The sequence below is a fragment of the Taurulus bubalis genome (assembly GCF_910589615.1).
Source record: "Taurulus bubalis genome assembly, chromosome: 16".
NCBI lineage: Eukaryota > Metazoa > Chordata > Actinopteri > Perciformes > Cottidae > Taurulus > Taurulus bubalis.
In genome coordinates this window covers 9,763,631-9,791,518 of record NC_136604.1, presented here as the reverse complement: position 1 = coordinate 9,791,518, position 27,888 = coordinate 9,763,631, and the positions used below count along the sequence as shown (strand labels likewise).

Here is a 27,888-nt window from a genome sequence, read left to right as displayed (position 1 = left end):
TCAGCAGGGACAAAGCCTATATGTCAGTCATTCACTCATTCAGCCAGTAAATTAATCAGTTCCTGAATCCATTCTTTATTCTCGCATCCCTCTCACACCTGTGCTGGCCGCTCTGAAGCTCTTTTCTCCTCCGGCCGTTAAGAGACATCCAGCTAATTGCCACGATAAAGGGCTTAGCGAAGGGATCACTATATATTAGCAGTGCTTTGTGTATAGATACTAGTCCGGGATCCCTTACAGCTGTCAGAAAGCCAGTGAATGAAATTGGCTATAGATGTTGAGTGCAGGATCACATTTTAACTGCAGCTCCACAAAGAAGTAGAAGTGGAGCTCATCAGCCAAAGTACTTCCACAAGGAAATTCATTTTTCTAAAGAATCAAGGATCAAGTATATCCATACCACTTTTATCTGAACAATACCCATGCCCAGTATAAAGTGGATACATTTTCACATAGTGGTTGTGGTACAGCCAGACTGCATAGCTGCGTTAAATGAGCACAAAAAGTCAACTATATATCAATAGTGAAAGATGAAAATCGATTTTTTTAAACTGAGATCAATGACCTTACATTCCCCAAGGGAGACTAGAGACTGAAACAAATGTTGAAGGGGCTTTTAAGTTGCAGGACAGGGCTCTGTGAATTGCTGCGTGTAAAGGGGTAGGCCCCATAAGACAAGATTATCATAGAAGAAACTCCTCCCTGAATATTTTTACGACTCTTAAAAACATCTTTAAACGAATTAGCATATCTTTCTGACTCCATTTTGTTGCAGAAAGGTATTTTTTTATTATTTAAATTATTCAGACATCTTCATACACGTTGAGAGTGGAGAGAGTGGTCAGCACAAACGAGTTGGAAAGGTGATAAAAAAAAGAGATGCACATCAGATTTAGGTGTCAGTCCTTCAGTATTCATGATGGATTTATGATTTTGTAACAACATTCAACAATAATAAAGGAAAACCTTTTCCAGTGTTGTAAGTATCTATAGATCTGAATGCAAAGTGTGTGACTCTTGCTTTGTCTAGACTATTGCTACTGCTCTTTCCATCACTTCAACCCTCAGTTGAATAAAGGAAGTTCGGGCCTATTGTCTACGAGACTCTAGAGACTGTTGAAAGGCATTCTGTGTTGGCAATCGCTAAGTGAAGTGGGAGTAGTCGAGGCTGGTAAAGGGAATAAGGTACACCATGAAAGTAAATTAAAACATTTCACCACAAAAGAACTCCTAAAAGGCATTGGAGTTCACAAAGAGAGAGACCGTGGTGACGATGTCATCCCAAAACTAATCCTGGAGCTGCTCTCCAGATGGTGAATAACAGATCAACTCCTCGGACCTTATGTCAGCCCCCATGGAGATTGAACTGGAACATGGGGAGATTTTATGAGTCACAGCAATAAGCCAGACAATTTGGTTGTGTGTAAAATCAAAAAAACAAAACTCTATTAAACCAAAGCATCAGTTGCTGATTCATGTTGTATATGGTTTTACATGTTTTGTTTGTGACTTTACAGATGTTCTAGATACAGTCTAGATATTGTCTGTCTTCTCTCTCTCTAACTTTCTTAGTGTTGGGTCTTTATGGACTGAAGTCTGAAAAGTGTCACCTGACTTTATCAACTCGAGACTTGGTGCTCTGATTTACAGATACCGACTTGACTGTCTGAAATGTAGAAACATATCAATTCAGTTTTGTTGTGGGTGTTTCCATGTGAAAAAAAAGAGTTATTTTAAAATGATTAAAAAATATATATCATGTTCAGTGCCAACGTTTCTTTTTTTCTTTTTGAAATCCAACCTCTGACAATATCTGGGCATGACAATTAAAATATAACTAGGGAAGAATTGCTGTTATGACAATAACTATTGTTAAATAGTGACTTAATACCCTCCAGTTTGTTACCTTCTCACATTGCTGCAGTGATGTACAGGTGTACTTCAGGACCCTGTGACATCACTTATGGATGTGATTCCCTCCTCAGGATAATAGCAACAGGATATTTAAAATAAACCTTAGAATGGCAACCTCTTAAAACACGCCATACCACGTCTCTCTAATTTAATCTTCTCGCTGTCTGAATCCAGCAGTTTCTCTTATAAATGCACTATCCTTAACCTGTTTTAAGCCTCGCCGCATGCGCCTATTATCAGACACGAAAATTTCAACTTTTTTTTTGTACGTTTCCTTAATTATCTCCGGAACCACAGTGTTGTTTAACTTCATTTGCTTAAAATACCGCAACCCTAGTGAGAAGATAAATATGTTGTAGAAAATAATTGAAGTAACCGTTAAATTTGAGTATTTACGTAATCTCCAACGACCCTACGTCACATGCTGCGGTGGCCAAAACGGTTTCACAAGATCCTTCATAAGTATCCTTTACAACGTTGGATTTCACTAACAAACACATCTCCGTAGCCGTACGGGCTTGTGGGATTCTAACAAAACAATCCATAGGCTTACAAACCACCTAGAAGTACCTGAAACAACACAAAACGGCAATACGTTTGAAAAAAAACGCTTCCTCTGAACATTTCCCTGTGCTGTGCGACTTGTGTAGCCACCACCTTTGTAAAACCACGTCACAGCGCAAGGGGGAAGGCTTATGCAAATTTTAAGGTCAGGCAGCTCTCGGTGAGAGAAGGCTTTCACATAGAAACAGTGATTTTCCCATTTTTCAACCGAACGACACAGTTTTTTTTTACTAAAAATAGGTGCCAACACCCCATAGGCTTCGATTATTTAGGTCATAACCTTTCCAAAAAGGTGTTTTATTAGTATGTGGGATGTTGGTAAGGGTCTGAACCATGGAGGTAGGACATGTCGGTGATCACTCCAAAAGATATGTTTGAGAAATCTTGCTTAGATCATGCTGGATGTTCATAGTTATGATCAAAATATGGTATACAAGTAATTTTATTGAAAATATACATTTTTTTCACAAAAAAATTCTGAAAAAAAAATATCTAAAATAATACAAGTAATACAACTAAATCGGGTTCATACGACTACTTGAACACGGGGAACAAAAGTAGAGAAGTAAAAAAAGTGGTAACATATGGTTCTACGGTTTCCATTAAACACTTAAGAGTCTAACATCTCAAACATGAAAACAGATCAGTGGAAAACACCAACTTGGCATTGCAATGGATAGTACGTTGTAATTATTTAATGAAGAATAGGTTGCATTATATGCTTCTAAAAGACCAAGGCATCCTACATTTATATTCAGTGTGGCAGGTTCCATCATTAATGACTGTGTGCTTTTTACACGGTGGCTTATTTATGTTTGGAAACCATTTTAAATTTAGAGGTTTTCACAACTCTCTTGTGTCCGCTTGCATAATGATGTGGAGCAGTGTTTTGGGCTCACCTTGTTATTGTGTGTGTGTGTGTGTGTGTGTGCTCGTGTGTGTGTGTGTGTGTGTGTGTGTGTGTGTGTGTGTGTGTGTGTGTGTGTGTGTGTGTGTGTGTGTGTGTGTGTGTGTGTGTGTGTGAGTTTGGGTAAGGAACAATTAAACAGCTGTAAGCCTGGAAGGAGAAAAAAAGAAAAAAGCACAAGAACTGTTCTAGGCGTGAAATCACAGATGCAGACAGCCAGACACACACACACGCATAACAGAATGGGAAGTAATGGAGTGAGGAGAGAACACTGCTGTCTGACATGAAAATCAACACAGCGTGACACGGACCATCTCTCTCTCTCTCTCTCTCTCTCTCTCTCTCTCTCTCTCACACACACACACACACACACACACACACACACACACACACACACACACACACACACACACACATCTAATCGCAAATCAATAGTGAACTGCTTGGACCCCAAGCAAACATGCATATTATGCATTCACACATACTGAAGTCCCAGCTGATTAGGCATCCTCTTTGATCAAAAAAAAACAATAGAAATATGTATGCAGCGTATGCACACATGTAAGGTCTCTAGTGGAGACAAACAAAGCGCACGTACATGACACCAGTGATCATTTTTCAGTTTTTTTCTTCATCAGTATGAACCCAAGAGACACAGCAGGAAGGATGCAGTCTCTTATTTTGTAGAAAAATGCCAGTTATTTTGAGATATGGCTCTCAGCAGTGTTTGAATTTCTGTTTCAACTTCATCGCAGAGAGAAGTAAATGCAATGTTTATTTTTTCCCATGTCATGTAGTCTGGTGTGTCTGTGTAACTCTCAACTGACTGATCTACTTGACCTTTTAAGATAGGGCTTAAGAATCTTCCCAAGACAACCAAAAAGACCTTGTGAGATAGGCAAACGTGACATTACATGTACGTCATGTATACAAACACACACACACACACACACAGAAGGTTGGCTGCTTTAGGTGACCAAAACAATGTGGCAGCAGTGACATTTAGCCCGAGGAGAAACAACCACCATTGCTGTCTCTCTCTTATCTCTATGTTCATATTGGTTTCTCTCTGTTTTTGATGTGCCTCTCTCTTTTTCTATCTGTCCCTGCAGCACTGCTACTGTGTGTTTGTGCCTCTTATAAAATTACCAAGAGGCATTAACTGTGGGATATCTTTGTTCTGTTTTGATGTTTTTTCAGGTTTCAGTTCTGCACACACTTGCACACAACAGCTGCATTGAATTGGGTAGTTTGCTCTGATCACTGAGCTTAATCATGAGAGAGTTTTTAATAGCTCATGTACTAATCATGATGCTGACCGAGCACAAAGATAACTGGTTTGCTGCACACAGTTACAGGAGCACTTAGCACCTTACTATAGGTACACAACTTATTTAGTAGTTTTGTTCACCATGAAATGTACTCCACTGCTGCAGCCATACTTCCACTTCTATGAGTAACATCATCTACTTATCATTTTATCAATTTGGAAAGAGAGTTATTTCACTTTAAAGAAATGTAATTGTGAGTAATAGCCTATCGATTTGTTGTTTTGCAGAAAATTATATGAGAAGATCTAACTCACGTATTAAATAAATTGGAAGATTCAGCCAGCGGCTGTATAGTTTAGCTAGGCATAAAGACTGGAAGCAAGGCCGAACAGCTAGACTTAAATACGTTTTTATTTTTATTTTGTATCTACGTATGCTTGACCCCCTGAAGCTCACAGAGTAGTAAAGTTATATCTCATTTCTTTAATCAGTAAAAAACTATTAAATAAATTCATGGTTTTATGGGTTATCTGCCAGATAAAAAAAAATTCAGACACAGGGATTTCCTGGCCTGGGAACCAGTCAGATCTGCAAGTTAATGTTGTATTTACTCTGGCAGATTTGTTTTGTCCTCCTACGCTTTAGACAGATTTCCAGCAACTTGAGACTGGCCGGGCAAATCACAATCATGTATGTAATATGGGGCTTGTTTGAGACAACGACCATGAAGAGGAGTGACTCAAGATGGCTGCTGCTGAGCTTTCTGTGGAAGCCGCCATCGTGTTAGTATTGAACTTGAGAGTACTACGTGTTTGCTGTACTTCTGACATTATTTGGCCAAGTTTAATATACATACACTTAATATACCAGCTCATCGATGTGCGCTAGTCATTCAAATCAAAATTAAAAGCAACATCCCAGCCAGCCTCAACCATCACCAGTTTGCATTAAGAGCCAACACTGCCCTCCATTCAGCCCTCACACGTCTTGAAAATAAGAACACCTCCATCAAAATGTTGTTTGTTGAATTCAGCTCAGCATTCAACACAATACCTCCATTAAACTGATTAGAAAACGTAGCAGTTCCGTTCACAACACCGTCATAAAGAGAACTCTGTTGTGAAGCCTGCAGATGACACTGCCGTCATCTGATGAGGAAAATTAAGGAGCTGACTGTTGATTTTAGAAAAAAGGAGGCAAATGGAGCTGAGGTGGAGCAAGTGAGCAGTTTTACGTTCCTGAGAATCAGCATCACAATGGCATCACGCAGCTCTATTCTGGTGAAGAAAGCTCGTAAACTGTATGTCTGAAGGAAACTTAACAATGCAAATCCTAGTGGCAAGTCCTTGTTAGCTTTTGAAGAAGAGCAATAGAAAGCATCCTGACTGGAAACAATACACACTGGCATTGGATGTGTACGGCCCAGGACAAGAGGGCTCTACAGCGGGTGAACATCACTGGTACTCATCTACCGAACATCAGCAATATTGGTGACAAGAGGTGCCTGCGAAAGGTTAAGAGATATTAAAAGATAATATCCACTCTGGTCACAGCCTGCTCACCCTGCTGCCGTCTGACAAGAAATACTGAAGAATCAGCTGCCGGGTTCCCCAGACTTCAGAACAACTTCTTTCCTCCGGCTGTTGGACGTCTAAATTCATCCTCCTCCGCGTATGATATAGTTCTGTTTTTGTTGTTTGTGTGTTTTCTGTATGTGACTACAAACTGCATTTCATTGCACAACCATGTTGCCTAAAAGCAATAAACAAACATTGTAATTTTCAACCGCTTTGTACTATGAAAGGCCAGTAATACTGAGCTGTCACTGGTCGCTGAGTGCTACGTTACATGTTGATAACCCGTCGATAGTGATCCTTGGATATCAAAATAAGAAGTTTGTGAATTTGCATTTGTGATTTGGTCTGCCGATGTCAGGCACACGGTTTCCTGGACTGTTGTTGCAAGCATGATTGTTGTCAGGCAACCAGAAAGCGTATTTTCCCAAATTACGAGGGGATTACTAGGAACATTGAAGGTGTTCTCACGATCTGTTAAATATAAAATGTCTTGTTTACAACCAATCCGATCACTCGATTCTCGTCCCGACGTTGTCGTAGCGTCCACACAGTGATCCCAGAGCCCAGAAATTACTTCAGTTAGTGAAATGGTATCATAATCCCTGTTGTTACTTTTGATTACAACTACAAAAATGACACTGGAGTCCTGGAACTGGAATTATCTTGTTGGGAGACATGACTCATGATGCAGGACATGTTCTGTTGTCTGTATTTTCTAACTGAGGTCTGTCTCACTGTTATAATATTTGCTATTCTAACTTTACTGCGAACTGTTTTTGTCTTCCGCTCTGCTGACTCACTCTCTCTCTCTCTCCCTCTCTCTCTCTCTCAGTGTCTCTCTGTCTCTCTGTCAGCTATAGTAGGCCAGTTAACAGTAATTATGAGGTTCCTTGTTAATTAGCGAGAAGCTCCCAGCTGTTTCAGCCCCACAAGACAAAAGGCCTTCAGCACACACATGCATGCACACACAAAGACACATACACATGTACACACCTGGGGAGTCTTGGTAAAATGTCAGGGCTGTTCAGATTGTAATTACAGGGAGATTTGCTGCCTCGCTCACAAAGCCCAGATAAACCACCTGACTGACAACCACAAACGGATGCACACAAACTCGCAAACACACACAGCCAGAACACACTCACAAGTGGCCTCTCACACAGAAACACACACTCAACTTTTACAGAAAATCGATACTAAACCCTGTCTTTGGCACACACACCATATTAGAGGTGAAGTGGTAACAAGTTACACTACTCGGTTTATTTTTCAGTTATTAATAACATCAGGTAAATGTTTTTATTGAGGTAATTTGTGGGTTTCTTTCTTTCTTTCAAAATAAATGTACTACATTTTAAAAATTAGGATGAATAACATATTCCAGTATTTGGGAGGATGCATTTTCACATTAAGAGCATGCCCTGTTTGCTTTCACAGACTCAATTATGTTATCAGTTAATTCTTCATGTTGAAAGATATTAAGCAATAATTAAAACTTATTCCCACTTGTCTGTTGTGTTCTGGATGAACACAATCATAAAGATAAAACTTTTGTTGTGCAGTAAAGAAAAGTGTCTTCTAAACAAAAGGAACTGGGTCTACATGCTCATGGTTGCACCCACTCTCTTAGGATCCCACAAATAATCCCAAAATGATTTAGTGATTTGTGGAATGCCAACAAGCATCTGGGGCTACTTTACTTCTTTCACTTCTTTACCATGATAGAAAGCTAAACAGTTATGTAATTCAGTGACGTGTGAGTATTCACGAGTATTCTGAAAATAGAAATTCCCCACAATCAACATATTATGAGTTTTTATTTTAATTTTTTATCACAATCTGATAAAAATCCCAAATTGTCCCATTCCTAGTTACCATGAACTAACAAGACCAGATTGGCTGACCCCTATACTCTCACTCAGTAGCCCAGTGGTTCTCAAACTTTTTCTGTCACGCCCCCAAATTGAAATCCCTTTCAAGTAAACCAGATTGCTCCATCAGACAAAAGCGAATAACACGTGCAATCACTTTGTTAGAACAATGTAAATAAAGTTCTATCTGTGCAAAAAATAACTAATATTTGGTCCAAAAACAGTACCTATGGTGGCTGCAAATAACTTGCAATAAGTATCTTTTCAAGATAATAACAATAACGTCCAAACTGTGCAAAACAAAATGAGTGCAGATGTTTGAGCATCACGTTGTATCAGTATTAGTGGCTGCAGTGAGCTGCTTTCCTCTACAAATATTTTTAAAACAGGGTTGTAGATTTGATAGGGATGCTCTCAATTCATGCCCAATGTTGAGCTTAGATCTATATTCTGTTTTGAGAGACGCAACAGCAGAAAAGCCGACCTCACGGAGATCTCACGGAGGCTTTTAGCAAAACGCCAAGAATCAGTGAGTCGCGCATGCGCAAGCGTAACCTATTAACGGCGTAACATTTCGCCAAATATGTATTAATGATGTTGTATGTCCGTGTACTTTGTACTTTTGTAATATGTGAAGTTATCATGTTCATGGGGAGAGTGTTCATCCTGAAACCACAAGGTAGCCGGTTTGATCCCTGTTCTCAGACACTGAAGCCCCAGTGCTTCACAGCAGCACACTGCTCCTTAATTACTGAAGTAAAATGCAGAGAATAATTTCCCCATTGTGGGATTAATAAAGGATTATTAAAAGAATCTGCATCCCCCCCACCTGTAATACCTCCGTGCCCCACTAGAGGGTCGAGACCCACAGTTTGAGAACCACTGCTGTAGCCATATATTTACACTCCTGATAAAGAAGCCAAGCCTGTAAACTTAAGAAAATCTGAAAGCCTATAATTCTTCTGCTAACTGCAGCCAAAGGTTTCCGCTTGCTGCTGCAGTTACGAGAAGGCTTAACTCTTAGCAACATTTTCTCTCCATCTTTCTAAGAATTTCTGCATGAGCAGGGAGCTCACCGCTGGTGTTCAGCAGCTGTGACCACTAACATAACAATAAGCATAAGACTAAGATAATCAAGTAGCTAAATTCACCTCCAATCTCTGAAACACTTTGCCGAAAGTTATCTCAAGGCATGCAGTGAAATTTCAAGTTGGAGCCATACTGCCCCTCAATCTTGACACACCTGCAGGTGACATTTTGTAACATTAGCCTGCTAATTCTACGGCAGTGGCGGGCCATGCATTTTCGACCTAGGCCTTCAGTGCTGTCTGATATTGTTTACATAAATACGTGCATGACAGGATGCTGCGTCATTAACGAATGCTGCGTAGTTTGCACAAGACAGCAACCACTTGTATTCTCGTTCCACACTTCACTAGAACATTTCCTCTCCTCTCCTTCTGTTTTTCTTGTTTTGCCTCGAGCTAATGCCGTGACATAATCATGACTTTGGCACAAAAAAGGACCTATGCAGCAACGGCTGATTGACAGCACTTTCTAACTACTGAGGGCATATGAATTTGAGAAGCATGTTTTGATTAAAAAACAAAAAAACACCCACACAATATAGCTCTGAAAATTTGAATTAAAAAGATGTATTATGGGGGCTGTATGATGTATCAGCTTAAAGTAATCGTAGTATTGCCTAATCGCAGCATTGGCAACAGTTCCACTACTGCGTGAATGACTTAATTTCCCCCCCAGAGATAATCCATAGCATGTGAAACAAATATATTCAAAATGTACTTCCTTTGAAAGTTGAAAAGAAAGCAAGGGCAATGCCCCAAAATTGAACAGTCATCTCCCTTTAGTAGGAGGTCTGTGTCTGTGGGTGGATGCACATTGTGTGTTGGCGTTCCATGTGGACTGTCTGCCGCTTTCTACATGTGTGTATGAGTTTCTGAGTGGGTCTGTCTATCTATGTGTGTTGAATGTGATCTTGGCAGGTTCCTGAAAGCCTGCTGAGCTGTGAAGAGGAGGTGCGATTATAATTTCAGCACCACACTGTTTCCTCCACAGTTACATCGGTACTTAGTACCTGCTACATCTATTTCCCCTGATGCTCTTACTCATAACTCTTTGCTCCAAGGGTACAGGCAGCAACATCAGGGGTCAATTTACTTCCATCTAGACCAAATTAAAATCTGGACAACTACAGCGATCATCAGGAGGCACACAGGAAGCGCAGTTCTTCCAATCGAATTTGATTAACACTGAGAGATGCAAATTTACCATACTATGGCCTTGCTTCTTTTCTATTTTCTATTGCTGTCACCATTGCCATTAGTTGTGGAAGTAATATTTCTACATTGTGATTTCACCTCATATGTCATGAGGCTCCTCAAGATTGCAGAAGGTTATTAAAGGTATGTGTACGTGTGTATGTGCGTATGTGTGTATGTGCCTTTGTTTTTTTATATGGACTTTGGTTCACCGAATGGTCCTCAATTGAACTAGAGTATCATTCATTTCAAAGGGGATTTCTGGACTGTTCAGTTATCCGGGAGTTTTCATAAAAAGCCCTTCAAATCCTATCAAATCCTATCGTATCCTATCCTTATCCATATCAAAACGGAAAAATATGATCAAGCAGGTTAACTAAAATGTAGTGACGGTTTGAGAAACAGGGTCAGCCAATAGAGAGAACGAGATTCTCTTGACTTTAAGAAAGCCTGATGATAATCCTGCAAAGCTACCTGTACTGCCATTAACCGTGAAAGCACGATGAAAGCAGGTGGGACATTTTAACTAAGCCGTAATAAAATCCAAGACAGTAGACATATGTTTTATGTTCAGCACATCAGTAGAAAACATTCATAACAAGACAGAAAATCCAACTTGACAACCGCAGTGTGTTCAGACACAGCAACTAATGGTGGAGTGGACGGATGGGTGGACACTACCTGTGCCTCGTCCGCCGAGACTGTTTGTCAATCACACGCCTAAATGAGTTTTGGTTCGTAAGCCTTTAAATGAAATCCCTCACCTCTCTGTGTTGTGTAAACTACCCAGCATGAAGACAAATATGTCATGTTTGCCGACTGATTCTCAGATGTCTTTAGTTCAAGAAGAGATAGTCCACCGCTCACGCTCAGTTGACACTACATCATGGTGCATTTAGCTGAGGGGCTGCATATCAGCACCAACAAAGCACTTCAAATAATAAAAAAAGAAAAAACACCCCCTCCTTGTAAAAACTGAATGTGACAGCTTGTTCTCAGTACTGCTCAAAGCCTGCAAGATAATAAGACAGCGTTTCAAAATGCCACTACCACAGCTGAGTTCACACTCTGTTCAAACACTTCACATTAACTCACATTATTCTATCATCAGTGTTGACATTGTCTTCACTCAGTTTCCTCTCACAGCTTTGCATGACTTGCTCAAGGACCCTTAAGCAGGCAGGGTACTCGCTAGCACGGGCACTTGAACTCAGGAGGTGCTCAAATTGCATGCTCCTTAATGCTCCTTCATGCTCTGCATGCTGGCTTCACAGAACTGTCTCATTCTTTTGAAAATGTTCTGTTTATTTCCTTTTATTAATTGCAATAATAATAATAATAATAATTTCAATTTATATAGCGCTTTTCTAGATACACAAAGACGCTTTGATGACAATGTCATCTTCTAAATGTAGTCTTTTTACATTTGGCGTTGTAATAATCCAATTATTCAAGGGGTTTGTTCTATTTACCTCAATGTTTATTTTGAATAGACTATAATATATCTCATTTGATAAATCAAGGTTAAAAACAAAAATAAACATAGGTATTGCTGTGTTATAATGGGGAAAATGGATTTTCTCCTGGACAGCTCAGCAAAATTGTTCTGTTTTATTTATTCATTTAGATTTAGAATTTGTTTGTGTCATCTATTCTATACTTTTTTGTTACCATTATATATACACCAAACACTACAGTATAAGTTTGCTGTTGACTTATATTTGCTGCCTACTCATGTTGTCTCTTGTGCCCTGTTATGTATATGTGTGTATACTCTATATGTACAGAAGCCATAGGAGAGAGATGAAGTTGCCCTGCATCATTGTTTATGATAATTGCCTGGTCTTCTGGAAAAAATTGGCTAACAAGCACAAGTTATTGGTTTGCTGTGCTGTGCAAAAGCATAATTATAAAGTAGGTACTAATCTATAGCTCACAAGTCTGATAACAGATCTATTAGCCTTTCAAATCTAAATCATAGGAATGTCTCAGGGTAAGTGAGTTATCGCCCCTAATGACTGAAGTAGACAGGTCCGTCAGAACTAAATATCCAACACATAAATTCACATCCTTAGCCTTTTAATGGAAAGATCAAAACTCTTCTCCTCTGCAATTATTAAATGTTGTCGCTGGATTGATCCATATGTCTTCATCTAACACAATGCAACAATTGGCATAACATCTGCATGACAGTAACAAAAAAAATAATTTGGTTTGACCCACTTCCTTGGAAAATCCATCAAGCAGTGTCTCACATACATTTGAAGGACGCATGAATGGAAGATCCATATAATCCATAATCCTATGATATTATGTTGAACAACAGTTGTTCAACATAGTTCAACTGTGTTGGAGGAAATTGTTTATGTAATCAAAGAGCTATACAGTAATTATAGGAAGATCCATTATCCACAGCTATATCCACTTGTGTGTAGAAGAAGGGTTAAATATCAGAGAAGAGAGTTCTGTAATAACACGCAGGCCCACTTACGTAAGCATGATATTTGACTCTGTTTACCCAAAGGGTTTTGCCAGGAGTTAAGCCTATCTGGTCACTGTCACATGGCTCGTTCTAGCTCCCTGTAGGGACCTAACATGGAATGCAGGCCTCCGACGACGTCAGGCACTAGCATCTGAGAGTTGCATAATAGTCAATAACAGGATGAGAGGTTAAGGGGTTGCAATAACAACAGTTTCTGAGAATACGGAGGGCTATGAAAGTTGTTACCTATGGTAAGTGATCAGGCATTGGTTAGGTTGATAGAAGAAAAGCCGCTGGTTCTGGCACCAGGAGGAAGGAGGGGTTGATGACGTACAATTGAGTGAGTATGACTACGTGTTTGAGAGAGCACAAGTCAATTGGGGCATTGCAGAACGAGGGGGAACCTATACTCTTTTATTCTGTTGCCAGCCGGAACCAATCATTTTGTTCATAAACTTGCTGTTTGTGAATAAACTGGCGTGGACCACATCGTCAGCCTGTCTCTGTTCATCTCTGATTCCTGGGGATTTCCTGAGTGAGCCATCTGACTGAGATTTGGGAGTACTCAGTAAAAGTCCAGAGCGTTATCCATTGGCGGGACGCCCACCGGCCGGGTGGGGCCGTTCATCGGCAAAATAGACATTTAATTTACTTCTACAACTGTAATTGAAAAAACAAAATCAATCTCTGAACTAATGGCTTCACCAGATCTACACGAGAGAAGTAATTTAAATGAAATACTGCATGCATATGCATGCATAAATAATACATTTATGTATTATCTATGAGCAAAGGTTCATTGAAATATCTGTTTTTTTTCCTGAGTTCATCACCTGCTTTGCCATCATTTCTCTTAACTCTAAAGGAAAACAATATGGGACACAAAAGTTATACTTCTGATAGACACCTGAGCAGCGATTACGTTTGTGGAGTAAAAAAAATCCTTTTGTGTAATTTCAATCCAAAGAAATGTCTTTTGAATGCAGTGGCTTTTGTGACACATGTGGAGTCCAAGTTTCCTTATGTTTGACTGGATTGTAATTCTGTTGATTTCTGTTCCATAAAAGGACCAATTCTGATCCAGTGACTCATATCCTTTTATCTTTCAACCGCTTTTATCCTTCTATTTGGACATTGACTGGAACATAGAATAACCTTTTGCTTCTTTTGTTTATTGGAGAATATACACTAAATTACCTTCAGAAGATCAGCAGCAAGGTGAAAACATCACTTGGCAAAGTGAGAGTTGCTATCAGACTATATTACATTTGGCCTCGCTTGCTTTGAGAACTAGTGTATCATTCAAGCAATGACATTGACAATGTTAATATTGTCGAAACTGTACTGTACTGTATCTCTAGGTTGCTGTGTTGTGATGTTCAATACTTCCACTTTTTATTTGTTTCTTTTCTATCATTTGTTCATCTGATGCTCCAAAGTATTGATTTGTAATCTTTTTTTCTCTCCTGTAAAAAATAAAAACATATGATACGTAATGTTACAATATTAGTATGTATTCTATAATATGTATAACTTTATTTAAATATAAATTGGGATAGAATGTGTTATTTTGAAGCACGCACAACTGTGTTGGACCAAACTTTTTCTTGGAAGGAGAAGGATACTGTCTCAACCAAAACATATAGTTATGTTTCTCTATTCACAAGAAAATTGAGACTAAATTGTTTGCAGTTCTTTTCAAGCCAAAGAGGCACTTAGCTACTGTCCTAGGTTTTTTAAAACCACATAAAACCTAAAAGAACATTGGCACCAAATGCAACAGACATAAAGTGTTTCACAGAAAACTTGCCAAAAAAGAAAGGAATCTTTTAGCTTAATGATTATCTATACCATTTACTCTGTTATTCTGTAAATTATATATGTGACTAGGATGTTCATACGAGCGATGTGCATGTTGAGCATTGACTTAATCAGTCAATACTCAACATGTGACCACAAGGGTCTATATGGAATTCATCAGAATCAGGTGTGAATCCCAGGTGGAGCACTCCTAACAATTAAGTCACCAGTAAACACCGAAACACAAGATTCTAATAATCAATCACATGCTGTGTATCAATCAATAAGAAACAAACAAACGGGATTGTTAAATACAGCTTTTGTTTCATACATCTCCACTGCTTTTTTATAAAAGAAAATCCCAAATGGACAGTAAAACATGTGAGAAATATCCTCCACGGAGACTAAATCCTTTAACAAGGGGAGATGACAGATTGGGGGTATGCGTGTTGTGGTGTCAGGTTTGAATGTGACGGTATGCTTGAGCATCTGCTCTCTGTCTGACCTAGTGACCCTGAGTGAGAGAGGTAGGGTGACGCTTGAGTGAGACAGAGAGAGAGTGGAGTCGGGTCAAGGTGTGGCGGGAAACAGACGGCCAGTGTCAAAAGATAAAAACATTTACTGGTATCCACCACGACACCCTGCTGGGCATTTGTCTCAGAGCTGCATGCCATCACCTCTGGGGGAACTTAATCCCCATGCAAACCAAAGAAAGTAATAACTTAATTATTCTATAAATGTATTCCACCTTCCTATCTGCTTTGTTTCTCCTTTGTTTGCTCACAATTTTAAGTTAAAAAATGTTCTTGGCTGTGTGTGTCCACATGCAACGGCCAAATTGGTGGTTATGAGTCATTTGTATATGGTATATACACACATATTATCTGTAACAGCCGCTGTCTTGGTTACCGTCCCTGCCTGCCCTGCAGAGGTGTCCTCTTTTCTGGAGCATGTTGGTGGTCACCCAAGCGTGAAAGCTTTAGAAAACAGCAATTTGAAGTGAAGGCTTGAGCTAAACACTGGTGTAAAAATAGGACTTTTAGACTCTCGGTATAATTGTCTGGCTGCACAGTCTCTTTGGAGTAATTGTATTGCCAACTATAAAAGACCAGTTCCCTTTCACTTTTGTTGTAGAATATTTGCGCCAAAATGAATCCGTGAGTGTTAACAGTAAATGGCGATACATAACATTCTCTAATGTTCTGACTTGGAGCCGAACAGCGGAGGAAAGGAGCGATGTTAGGTAAGCAGGTGACAGCAGTAGCCCCCAGCTGTGAACTGAGCGCGCCCAGAACCAGCCTGACAGGGCCTGCTGGGGAAATGAGTCTTCTCTGGGAATGGAGCAGACAAGCACACGCATGCACGTGCACAGACACACATACAGAAAGGCATCTTGTGCACATAAAGACACACACATACAGAGACCGAATGAACGACAGTACCAAATGGCTCCCAAGGCGCAAGACTCGGACAGGAAATACATCATCACTTAGGAAGGAAATGCATCACCTGCAGAGCTCTGAGACGCCGAGATAATAAGGCCGCAGGAGAAGACTAGGGTGCGTATGCATAGAAATAATCCAAATACGTTCTGGCTTTTTAGACATGATGAGATTTAGACATGATGTGAAGTCATAACAAAAGAAAATATTTTTTTAAGATCAGGCGGAGTTAATTTAAAAGAACGATAAAACAAGAGACTATCCTCATGAGCATAACAGCACAAGGTGATGAGTGAGGTTGTGTGTGTGTGTGTGTGTGTGTGTGTGTGTGTGTGTGTGTGTGTGTGTGTGTGTGTGTGTGTGTGTGGGTGTGATGTCTGCTGACAGCTATGATTCTGTGGGTTAGGGGCACATGGGCATACCTGTCATCACGCACCAGGTCTAAGCACATAAACACGGAACACCTCCATTTTAGCTCTGTGTTTTTCTCTCTCTTCCAAATCCCTGTATTGCAATGCCATTATTCTGATATTAGTATTAAACTACATTAACATGTTATGTTGTATGAAATGGCCTTTATAGTTATAGCACTTTATATATTTTCAAGAAATAGTTGAGAAAGCAGAGACTGTAGTTGGGTTAACGGACTTTTTGAGTAATCAAATTACCTTCATGATGTCTCATGTGTATCTGTGTATTGTGCATTTCTCTGTGTTTTTTTACTACTACTGGATAAATATTCAAATAATTTGTCTTATCCACAAACATAATAGTAGTAATAGTAATTAGCGAAAATCTCAAATAATGAAACAGAAGTACTGTAGCTGCTTAATAATAAGTCCCCTTAAGCCTCTATATTAATGTCTAACTAATGCATGAACATCTCACTTCAGATGAGATGTTTTCTTGAACCTATGCTGACACAAATAATGTGCTACATTTGCTTTTGCATATTTGATAAATATGTCAAGCTGAACTTATTAATGAGGGAACAAGAAAATCATCAAAGTACATTTAAATAACATTTGTTTTGTGATATTAGCAGACAATAAACTGGTTTTAGGTCTTTGTTTTTCCTCGTTGTGCATGTATGTGTGTTTGTGTGTGTGTGTGTGTGTGTGTGTGTGTGTGTGTGTGTGTGTGTGTGTGTGTGTGTCTGTATTGCATTGCTATTTGATGCAATGTACTAACAGCTGCAATTATTGTATTGCTCACATTGTAACCATAGCAACAATGTTGTTGCAAAAATCTAATACAAGAGCAGAGCAAAGAACCATAAAATGTTGGAAGTAATATATGTTAATGTGTGTAGTTACAACGGATCAAGAAGCAGAGTTTGTTGAATTGTGCGATGACAGATCTGAAATAACTGTGGAGTTAATGACTTGTTCAATTACAATGACAAATTACAAATCATGGTCTAAACATGTTCAATGGGGATAGAGCGATGATGTCATTTATCAACACTATTTCATATCCGTGAATAAAGACTATTACTGCTAGTACATCATTTGCACTTTAATACCTCCAACAATGTGCATACATCTGTGGCAGAACATCCATTATGGAACTTACAGTTATCATTATCTGAGGTGTAGATATATTTAAAGCTACGTGTGAATGTGAAGATAAAGGGTTCATGCAGTCTTTACTTTGACATGCAGTGTGAAAAAAAATAAAAAAGGAGTACAATGTGGCATTTCTATGAAGATAATGCAATGCTATACATGAATAATTTTCTAGCCATGAAAATAACTGTTGCAACCCTTAAATCAAACTGTCAATAAATAGAAGTATCATTATTGAGGCTTATTATTTATTGTAATTTTGGCGTTTTGTTGACTTCAAGATGAACAAAACAGATCAATTAATGTTTTCTTTGTTTTAACATGTTTTTCTCTTCACCAGCATGAGAAACCTAGAACGTAGTGAAGACGCTGGCAGTCAAATTACTGAAATCGGTACGAATCAAAGGCAAAGTGACAGGACTGTCACCAGATTTATTCAGCTCAAGTTAATCTTAGGTTGACATGACGTCAACATGATTTTGTCGGCTTCCACACCAATAATCAACAACCTTTTCTACGTCTTTATATCCTGCATTATTTGTGTCATTTCAGTTGTGTTGTTGTGTTGCTTGTGTATGAAATTCCTGTCAATTTCTGTATGTATTTTTCCCCAGAGAGCATGTGGTCATTATGGGCATCAGTGTCTCCCTGGTGACAGTCTGTCCCCGTCGAACCTCTGACTAACAATTATGTGTATACCTCCATCCATCGACATAGAAGGATTCCTAGACTACCATCCTACCATTTTAACCCAAGATTCTGTCTCTGATTAATTACTTCCTCCTTTACTGGCTATGTTTCCTGCTTCTTGAAGAGGACTAGAACACCTCATACACACACACACAGACACATACACACACAAACATACACACACCAACGGGGGGCACCAGCTGGATATGAGGATGTCTGTCTTTTTTAATTTCTCATCTGCCTTTCCTGTAACGAGTGTGTTTGTGTGTGCGCTTGTGTGTTTACGGTCACAACCCCGGGGCATCCCAGGCTTTCTTAATGCGCCCAACATATTTTTGTATATTTATGAGTGTGTGCGAGTGTGTGTGTGTGTGTGTGTGTGTGTGTGTGCGCATGTGCCCGCTCAACATGTTCATGTCATGTCTACTTCTAATCATCTTTGTAATAATGAAGAGGATATGGAAGACTGACAGATTGTGTTTGTGTGTACAATGTCCCCGTGTGTCTGATGAGTTTATGTGTGTGTGTGTGTGTCTGTGCGTGTGCGTGTGTGCGTGTGTGCATGCGCGTGTGTGCGTGCGTGCGTGCGTGTGTGTGTGTGTGTGTGTGTGTGTGTGTTTGGGTGTACATACAAAAAGCCTGTGTCTTTCAGAAACCTCATATCTCCCAAAAGTCCCCTTCTCAGTAATTGAGAAACACAGCTGATTTTCCCAATTTGACGGGCCTATAATCAGAGCCTTGTTTCTGGAACACTTCATAGACATTTAAGCAGTGCGTGTATACGTGCGCATACGTGCATTTCCTGGAATTTTCGAGGAAATGCACACAATTATAATAAAGTTTCAGTGACAAAACACATTAGAGACGCATTCAAAATATACTTTCCAGAATTCCATCATTTTATTAGTTAGGCCATGGCAGAGCCATCTTTGCTGATGGCTCCTGCAGGATGCCGCCATGTCTTTGCATTCAATTATGATGAATTATGCTTATACTTATTACACTCATGACACCAGCCTGTAAATGCACATTTGCATTAGACCTTGGAGGAAAAGAGCAATTGTATATAAAAAGCTGTTATGGATCCACAGGGCCCAGGAACAGCTGGAACAGCTCGCTGGAGTGCAGTCTCTCTTTAGTACAATTTGCATGGCAAAATTATCACTTCTTTCAATTTAGCAGCCTGTTCAATATGTGCAAGCCGGCATCTCGGAAATCATAGAAGGCTAACACAACTATGAAGAAGATTTGGCTCTCCAGCAATTAAAAAAACACATTTTCCTGATGGAAATCTGTGTGGAGGGATTAAAAATGCACCCTTGTTTGTTGGCTAAGAAAGAATATAAATTTGAGAGATTATCAGAGCTGAACCCAGTGAGCTTTCCACCAGTAACACGTATAACACATTCACTAGAGACAGGGGCTAGAGGAAGGAGAGGGGAGAGAGGAGAGGCAAGACTAAAGGATGAAAGGAAGGAGGGAAGAGGAGATGTGGGATATGAGAAAGCTGGTGATTAGAAATTCACCATGTTGGTAGGGGAAGGCAGGAGAAAGGAAGAATGGGCGATTATGGCTGGAGGAAAATAGATGGAGAGAAAAATATAGTATGGAGCAACAAAAGTATCAAGGATAAGACTATACGCAGCAAACACATACTCATTACTCAACAAGGGAGTTCCCAGTATAGCTACTGTAGTAACCACAAGAGCACAACATACATTGTAAAAGACAGAGAGGGAGAACTGAGATTGCAATGCCCTCTAATGTTGGGACATATCAAAGGCTTCAGAAGAAATATGAAGCAATACTTGTTCTTAGGGTTAAGGGTTACCTCTGTCCAAATAATTACATTCTTAGACAACTATTTTGCATTAGGAAAACAAGCTTTTGGGGAATATTAATGCTGTCCAGATCCCTGTCGGAAAGAAAACCTTATATTCAAAATGAACATATTTTACCATATTATATATGTTCAGACTGAACCAGGCATGTTCATATTAAATGTATCAGCAAAATCTTTCCTTCCAACGTGTGTTCAATCTTTGGTCTCTGCTAATGTTATTTGAGAAAGGGTTACATTTATGGAAATAAAGCCACCTGGTTAAGGTTAAGGAAAGATGTGCTTTTGGTTAAAAATGGAAGAAGTCAACATTTTATCAAAGTACCACCTGGGATGTGATTCATGGCCTCTGGTGTGCAGACAAATCCACGCCTTTACATTTTCTTGTGCTACGTAAAGCTATTCTACTTCTGGGAGAGGAGATGAGAGGAGAGGAGAAGATGTATAATAGCAATAAAAAAACAAGTCATTACATATTCACTCTATAGGTTTTGGAAAAGCAGGGGAGGTTCAGGTAAAGGAAAGTCAAGAGGGACAGATGAGGAGAGAATGTAGTCGGAGAGTCAAGAGGGACAGATGAGGAGAGAATGTAGTCGAGAAAGCAACAGTATAAAATGATAAAAATACGTATGCATTTGAAGCTCTCTCTGAAGCCCCCCCCCCCCCCCCCCCCCCTTCCCCGAACCACCTTGATCTTACCCTCTTTACTTTCTCTTTTCCTCTGTAAGTCAAAAGTATTTATATGATCAAGAGGCTGTCTCTGCGACAGACACATCTCGCTCCCAGAGAAACCAGCCATAAGCCACAGGATTAAATGTGTGTTAGAGTCTGTGTTGCGCTAATGTTCAGTGTGAGAGTGCTCGCCGGCCTCTGTGTGTGTGCGCAGTGTACCAATATGCGTGCCTGTGCATGAGGCGCTGTGTCCCACTGCTTGTCAATGCAAGCATAATTATTTTTTTTATTTTTGCCTCCAAGCTCACCATTAAACCTCGTTATTAATTGTGCGCAGAATATCAATCGATAATTGACAGCAGAGAATAATTACCAAAATACTCCACCAGTGGCGAACACAGGTAAATGATTAGCAGCGGCATATTAATGGACAAAATCAATCTATGACTTGTAATTAACGTCAGAATTGTCAGCCGCACCAATCAATCTGTGATATCCAGTGATGGGTTATAAAACTTGGTTGGAGGACCGTTCCACTGCGCTTGGCAGCCTGTCCAATTTAACACTGATGACCAGCATTAAATTACTAGACGCTACCAGGGGATGTCTGATACATTTCAATTTCGCCATGTTGCAAGAACAAAGCACTACATTTCCATGGCTCGTCTATATAAATTAAATTAGCTATTTTTAGCCACAAGGTTTAATTACTTGGTCACATGCTACAGACTAGCCTTAAGGACCTGTTTGCATCCGTAACCCCACCGATGACCACGAATGGATTACCCGACTGTCTAAAAGATAATTAGTGCTCGCTGATTGATCCGTGTTAGTCCTTTGATTGAGTGCTGACGAAATCCATACAGTCAGTAAACCTGTGATAAGGTTAATCTGAAAGGTGGTGGTGAAAAGCAGCTCAAACATGGATCTGTTGCAGAGGTGCAGGTTGTGTGGTTGGCCGCTGCTCTCGGTTTGATTCTGACAGGCTGAATGTAGCCCAGAATACATTTAAGAGCCCGGGAGACGGTGAGAAATGTGTGTGGGTTTTGTCTTGTGTGCATGTGCGCACGTGTGCGATTGAGTATGTTTGGTGAGTAAATTAAGCCTCTGGAGCCACAGGACAAATCTGACAGACGAAAAGGAAGAGTGGGAGCCCAGAGGAGAGATGAGAGCACAGAAGAAGTGCTGAGCAGAGGAGAGGAAAACAGAGGGGCAGGGGACAGGAGAGGGGAAGAGAGGAGAGGTGGAGTTAAGCTGAGCGGAGCAGCAGGAAGGAGAGCAGATGAAACAGACACGAGGGGATCAGGCAGAGCGGAGGACTCGTACAGCACATTTTCATCGTCTGACTCCTAGAGAAACTTCATTTGAGGATGATTTCTCGACATAAACATCAGGAAATATGCAAAAAAAGAGTATACCACTTTTATAATGACCTGTCAGAGACACAGACAGGGTCCAAAGCAAGCTGGAGTGTTGAAACCTCTCATCAGCTCTCTCCTGAGATTGTCCTCCTGACCTCGCTTAATCACACCAAGACGCCGTGGAACACACACTCCTCAATTAGAAGCCGCAGCATGACAAAAGATTCTCCCTCTTTGGAAACGGCGCTGCCTCTCTGTGTCAAATGTGTTAAGCAAGTTGAGAAATTAGCGTTTTTGTCCACCGGCTTCAACAAGGTGTGAATCCATTACCGCCTATTTCATTACTTTACCTTTTAGATTGGTTTTTAGAATAGAATTGCAGGTCCATACAATGATTGGTTACCTGCCAAGGGCCGGTAGAGTAGACTAATTCACCGGCCACAGCCAAAATGTAACGGCGTTTGGCTGGTGGCTGGTTTTAATTTTCCAGCCACTTTTTAAAGCCTCGGCCCCCCAAAATGTCAGCATGGATCAAGGGGACATTTAATTACCACAATTATTTACCTTTCTTTCCAGCCTTGACACAAAAAAAGGATTTATTTGCTCGCTTGCTTTTTCAATTTACATATACTTTTGACATTTTATTAGTCATAATGCATTTTGCTAAAAGTATTCCTGAGCCATGCTTGAATATAGCACATTTATACCAGGAGGAGCTTGAAAGTATCTGATACTATGAGGTCTCTCACAGGCAGCCATGAGGAGATCAGTGCCAAGATCTGTGCCCCAAAGGGGTTCGAATTAGATCTTTTGTGCCTGAGGAAATCCCACCGTTCTTGTCTTCCTGTTAGCTTGACAGACTGCGAATCACAATCTCTCAACTGTCCATCACACAAAATCCTTTCCAAAAAGACTGCAAGACTTTAAGATTGGAACTACAGTGATAGTGTGAAGACAAGTGTCTCGACGTTCCTGGTGTCACTGTAGAAATCCATTCTATTCCTGCTCAGCCTGCAAATGATCTCCCCACACTGAGGGTCGTGCAGACTTTACAATGACAAGGACAAATGGTTCTCATAGCCTCGGCGGTGGTTTTTGAGGTTTCCTTTGCCATCTTGAACAATATACAAACAACACAAACTCCACCTTTCTGCTCACCAAACCTTAACCCAACATGTCGTCATGATTTCTGTGACCAAATCAACCTGCTTGATGCTGTCAGAAGCTCTAAGAGTGTCCGTCTCTTATTTCTCTCTTTTTCTGTCACTCAACTCTCTCTTCTCCTCCTTTCCCCTCCTCCTGCCTCACTTCCTCATGAGTCCACTTTCAGTCTCTCCAACCCCCCCCACCCCCCTCCTTCCCCCCTTCTCCTCCTCCCTATATTCATCCTCCTCTCCCTTCCTCTGGCCAGGATACGGTGATGAATAGTTTCCATCCCACTGAAGCCTCACCTGCTGCAGCAATGGCTGCGTTTGAAAGTATATATATCTGTGTGTGTGTGTGTGTGTGTGTGTGTGTGTGTGTGTGTGTGTGTGTGTGTTCGTTCATACAGCATTTCTGAAGATAAGAGAGAAACTAAAAATGGAAAGCAGCGGAAGACCAAGACGCAGACGGACAAAGAAAGTGGAAGAAAGTGTGCTGTACTGTGAATATTTTAACATTTCATTTCACCCTAGAAGGAAAGAGGGGATGACGGGGGGGAAGAGAGACAGAGTCGAGGGACAAAGTACGAAAGTGTGTAAGAGAGAAAGAGAGCGAGGAAAAGGGAGACGCCACCATTATATAGCACCGTTTAACTGAAATAGGGTAGAACATGAACAAATGGGCATGGTGGCAGATATTTGGGAATAAAATGCTGTGTAAGGCTCTGGTCTCATCACTACAAACAACTCACGTTCACACACGCACGCACCACACACACACACACTTTGGTATAAGCAGCTCACGTTCGCTGCCACAGCCCAAGAGCTACCGCAAGAATATTTATTGGCTACCAGCTCAATGGCTGTATTGAAGAGAAGGAAGGAGAGATAGAGAGAGTGTGTGTAAGAGAGAGAGAGTAAGAAAGAGAGAGAGGAGGAGGAGGAGAGGGACAGAGCGAGAAAGAGCAAACTGAAGCAAGCAGAAAATGAGGAAAGAGGGAAAGAGGCTGTTGCCGGTTCTATCTTTCTTTCCCTTCATCCTCCCTGTAAGCCAATGTATATTTCTCCTCTTTCCTCCGCAACACAACACACCATACAGCCACGCACGCGCCCACACGCACGTATCCCCTCTCACTCACACACATGCACAGACACCTCACAGACATCCTCACACGCACGCAGACACCATCACACAGACACACACTTCCTTTTCTTCAGACGCGCACACCAGAAGCGGCATCTTTCTTTTTTTACTGCGGAAGAAGAAGAAGAAAAAAAACTCAGCACTCAGTCTCACCCAAACCGCGAGTGTGCGAGTGAGGGCGTTTGTGTCACTGCGTGTGAAGTGCCCTTATGACTGTGTGTGTGCGTGTGTGCGTGAGAGCGCGTACGTGCGCGTGTCGCATCCCCCTTACCTTGCGCGCGCGAGGAGAGCGAGCTCAGAACGAGACTCCACAGAAAACAGCGCATCACCGTCATTCCTCCGTCCGTCATCCCCTCGTTCATCACTCTCGTCCTCCTCTCCGTCGTCCCCCTCTTCGTCCTCCTCTTTGGCGACGCGGGGTGCGCGAGACAGCGTTCCGTGCCGCTATTAGCAATATCATTAACGGCAATACATCTTCCACGAGCCGAGCGCGAGCCCTCTAAGCTCTCACCGGGCCGCATGCTGCTTCACATCCAGAAAAACGGAGGGGGAGAAAGAGAGAGGGAGAGAGAGAGAGAGAGAGACAGAGAGAGAGAGAGAGAGAAAGAGAGAGAGAGGGGAGAGAGAGAGGGAGGGAGAGAGAAAGAGAGAGAGAGAAGGGGGGGGGGGGGGCGCGTGCGTTTTCTTTGCCTCCTCCTTCTAACATAGACTAGATAAATCCTTCATATCCCCAAAAATGACATGCAACATCCAGAGAGAGGGACGCAGAGGGAGACGGGACGGGCACACAGGTTGTCTCTGTTTTAAATCCACTCTCCGACGCTCGTCGTCAATGTCTCTCTATTCCGTCCCGTTCCTCTTGCAGAAGAGTGACAGAGAGTCAGAGAGAGCTTCAAATCCACAGCGCCTCCGGGCTGCATCTCCTCTTCATTCTGAAATATCCCGCTTTCTGTTTGGCTTTCCTCTCCCCAACCCGGACCCCGCTCTCCTTACAAGCCTCTCCTCCCGTGTTGAGTCTCCTGTCCTCCGTGTCTCGCGTGTCTCTTATAAAATCCCCTCTGCGGTGTTTCTGTCCCCTTCTCGGTGTCTCAAAAAACGCACAGGGGCATTTGTTTGTATGTGTTCTTGTGGCCGGATGACCCTCCTCTCATCCGTCTCTTCACTCGTGCGCGTCTGTCAAACCTTCCTCTTCTTCTTCTTCTCCTCCTCCTCCTCCTCCTCCTCGTCTCCTCTTGTCCACCTCACAAACAATCGCGAGGAAAATGTTGCATCTTCAGCCCTCCTGAAAAGAAGATAATGAATCACTCTCTCGTCAGTCGGACTTCTTTCCACATAAGCTTTCCCTTCAATGTCCTGATACCAAACAAGCCAAATCGGAGCTTGCTCGTTATGATAAGAGAAAGTCCTCCTTTAGTTCTCCGTGAAAGTCCAACAAGGAAAAGATAGAAATGACAATCCCTGTTGCTGACAGAAAGAGGAGACGTATATCATCGTCCCCTCTGCTTGCTGTACTTCGGTGTATTCTCCCAGTGTGGCGGCTGGTGCGTCTCTTCCTTTACCCCGCCAGTACAGAAATGCTGCCTTCAAGTGCTCCTCGTAAGCTCCTGCTTCCACTCACATGCTTTTGCTCGGAAACAATATCCTAGGATGGGCTCTGTTAAAAGTAGACTGTTGTTTGGGTGGATGTTGGTTCGTTTTGAACACCGGGCCGTATGCAGAGGATATGGCACAACTGGCGCAGAGGAACGGGCGCGCGCCAAAACTTTACCTCTGGGTGACCAAATTGGACCAAAACAAAGAGGAAGACGAAACCAAGCCACATTCAAACCAGTGTGTGAAAAATAGCCTCTGCCCTTTAACGGTGACCACATGGTCACATGGACCAACTGATAATTGTTGGCCCTGCATCCCTCATTGATCCACTTGTCCACTGACATGAAATCAATAAGGAAGAGTTTGGGATTTGGTGGCACATGATAGACGCAGACGCTCATCCCTTCTTCCGGTGAAGTGAGGCTGTTGAGTTCTTCGTGGCAAGTCGATATATGTGAACGTTAAGAGGCAATACAATTCAACTGTGTGTTAGCTGCTAGGGCTTCTGCTGTGACATCAACCCAGTCCACTGGGAACGGAATTATTGCTATATTAATATCTTAGATGTCAGACTAAATAGTATACATTGAAATATATCATCCATACCACTAATAACACTTCTTTTGAGCCCTGAATGTCACATCTTGGCAACTCTGTGAAACTTCCTGGAACATTTTCCTAGTTGTATTTTCAGCATTGGTAGTTTGCTGCAATCAAAATATTATCTCATCCAAAACATGCAGGCAGAAATGAGGGAAGCTATAAAGAACACTACCTTCTGCCACCTCCAACTCCAAACAGTATCACATAATGACAGTGATATAATTGGTACGTTTCCCTTTCTTTTGTCAGTCTAGCACAGCCATCTCTTTTACTGAGGCAAAGAATTAAATTGTGTATAGACTTGTACTTTAAAAAGAGAAAATGATGAGTAGCAATCAAGTCAATAACAACAAAAAGTCGCTGTGAACCTATTATGCTTTATGAACAGAGCAGCCTGGGAAATACATACTCACATCATAATATTCATCAGCTTGAGTTTGCCAGCTGACATCTTCATGGTTTAAGGCAAATGGAGCTTAAGATTTTTTTTTGTTGCATGTTATTGTCATGAGATAACCGAATGTGTCACAGCTGTTGTAGGGAGGGGCTTAAATGGCATGATGTCAATTGTTGCACAGTAAACAGTGAAGTTCAAACAGTGGACTTTGAGGTGTGGGTTTGATTTTGAGACACACTCAGCAGATCTTAACTGAATGAACTGTCTTGGGTATCTATTTTTCAGATACATCAATTTTTGATTTACCCTCAGGAGGAAGCCAGGGTATCCGAACCCATCTCCGACCATCCGTTTCTGGCTGCATGGCATGTGGTTTTCTTCCAAGGTTATGAATGGACTGTGCTCAGAGTTGAGATCATGTTGAGTCCTTGAACTCGAGGCCTTTTGAGTTAAGAAAGCAGGGAGCTGGCGGGTGGAGTTTGTGGAAACCTTCCAGTTTGTAGTAAGGAGATTAAGGGTGTTTATTAATTAGATAACTAACTGCACATAGGACTATGTATTGAAAACATTTGTTTTACTGTTGCCAAAAAAACAAATGTACTTTGCCTGACAAATCCAAAAGAAAAATAAATAAATAAACACATGAATATCACTTCTGTTAGAGATATGAATTAAGCTAAATGACAGGGGGCTTTCAGAGAGAGACTCGTCACTGATCAGCCCCGAGGGAAACATGCCAAGCTCATTTCTCATTTAGAAAACCAGTCA

General features: G+C 41.1%; 1 protein-coding gene across 1 annotated transcript in view; it reads right to left on the bottom strand.

Annotated features, from left to right (window-relative positions):
* Positions 1 to 25,048, bottom strand: part of csmd3b (CUB and Sushi multiple domains 3b) — a gene marked incomplete at both ends in the record, with an annotated part of 320,436 nt that extends 295,388 nt beyond the window's left edge. Inside the window, one exon of the mRNA XM_079231867.1 lies at positions 24,799 to 25,048. Coding sequence (XP_079087993.1) covers positions 24,799 to 25,048 — 250 coding nt within the window. The remainder of the gene's footprint in view (positions 1 to 24,798) is intronic.
* Positions 25,049 to 27,888: the final 2,840 nt, after the last annotated feature.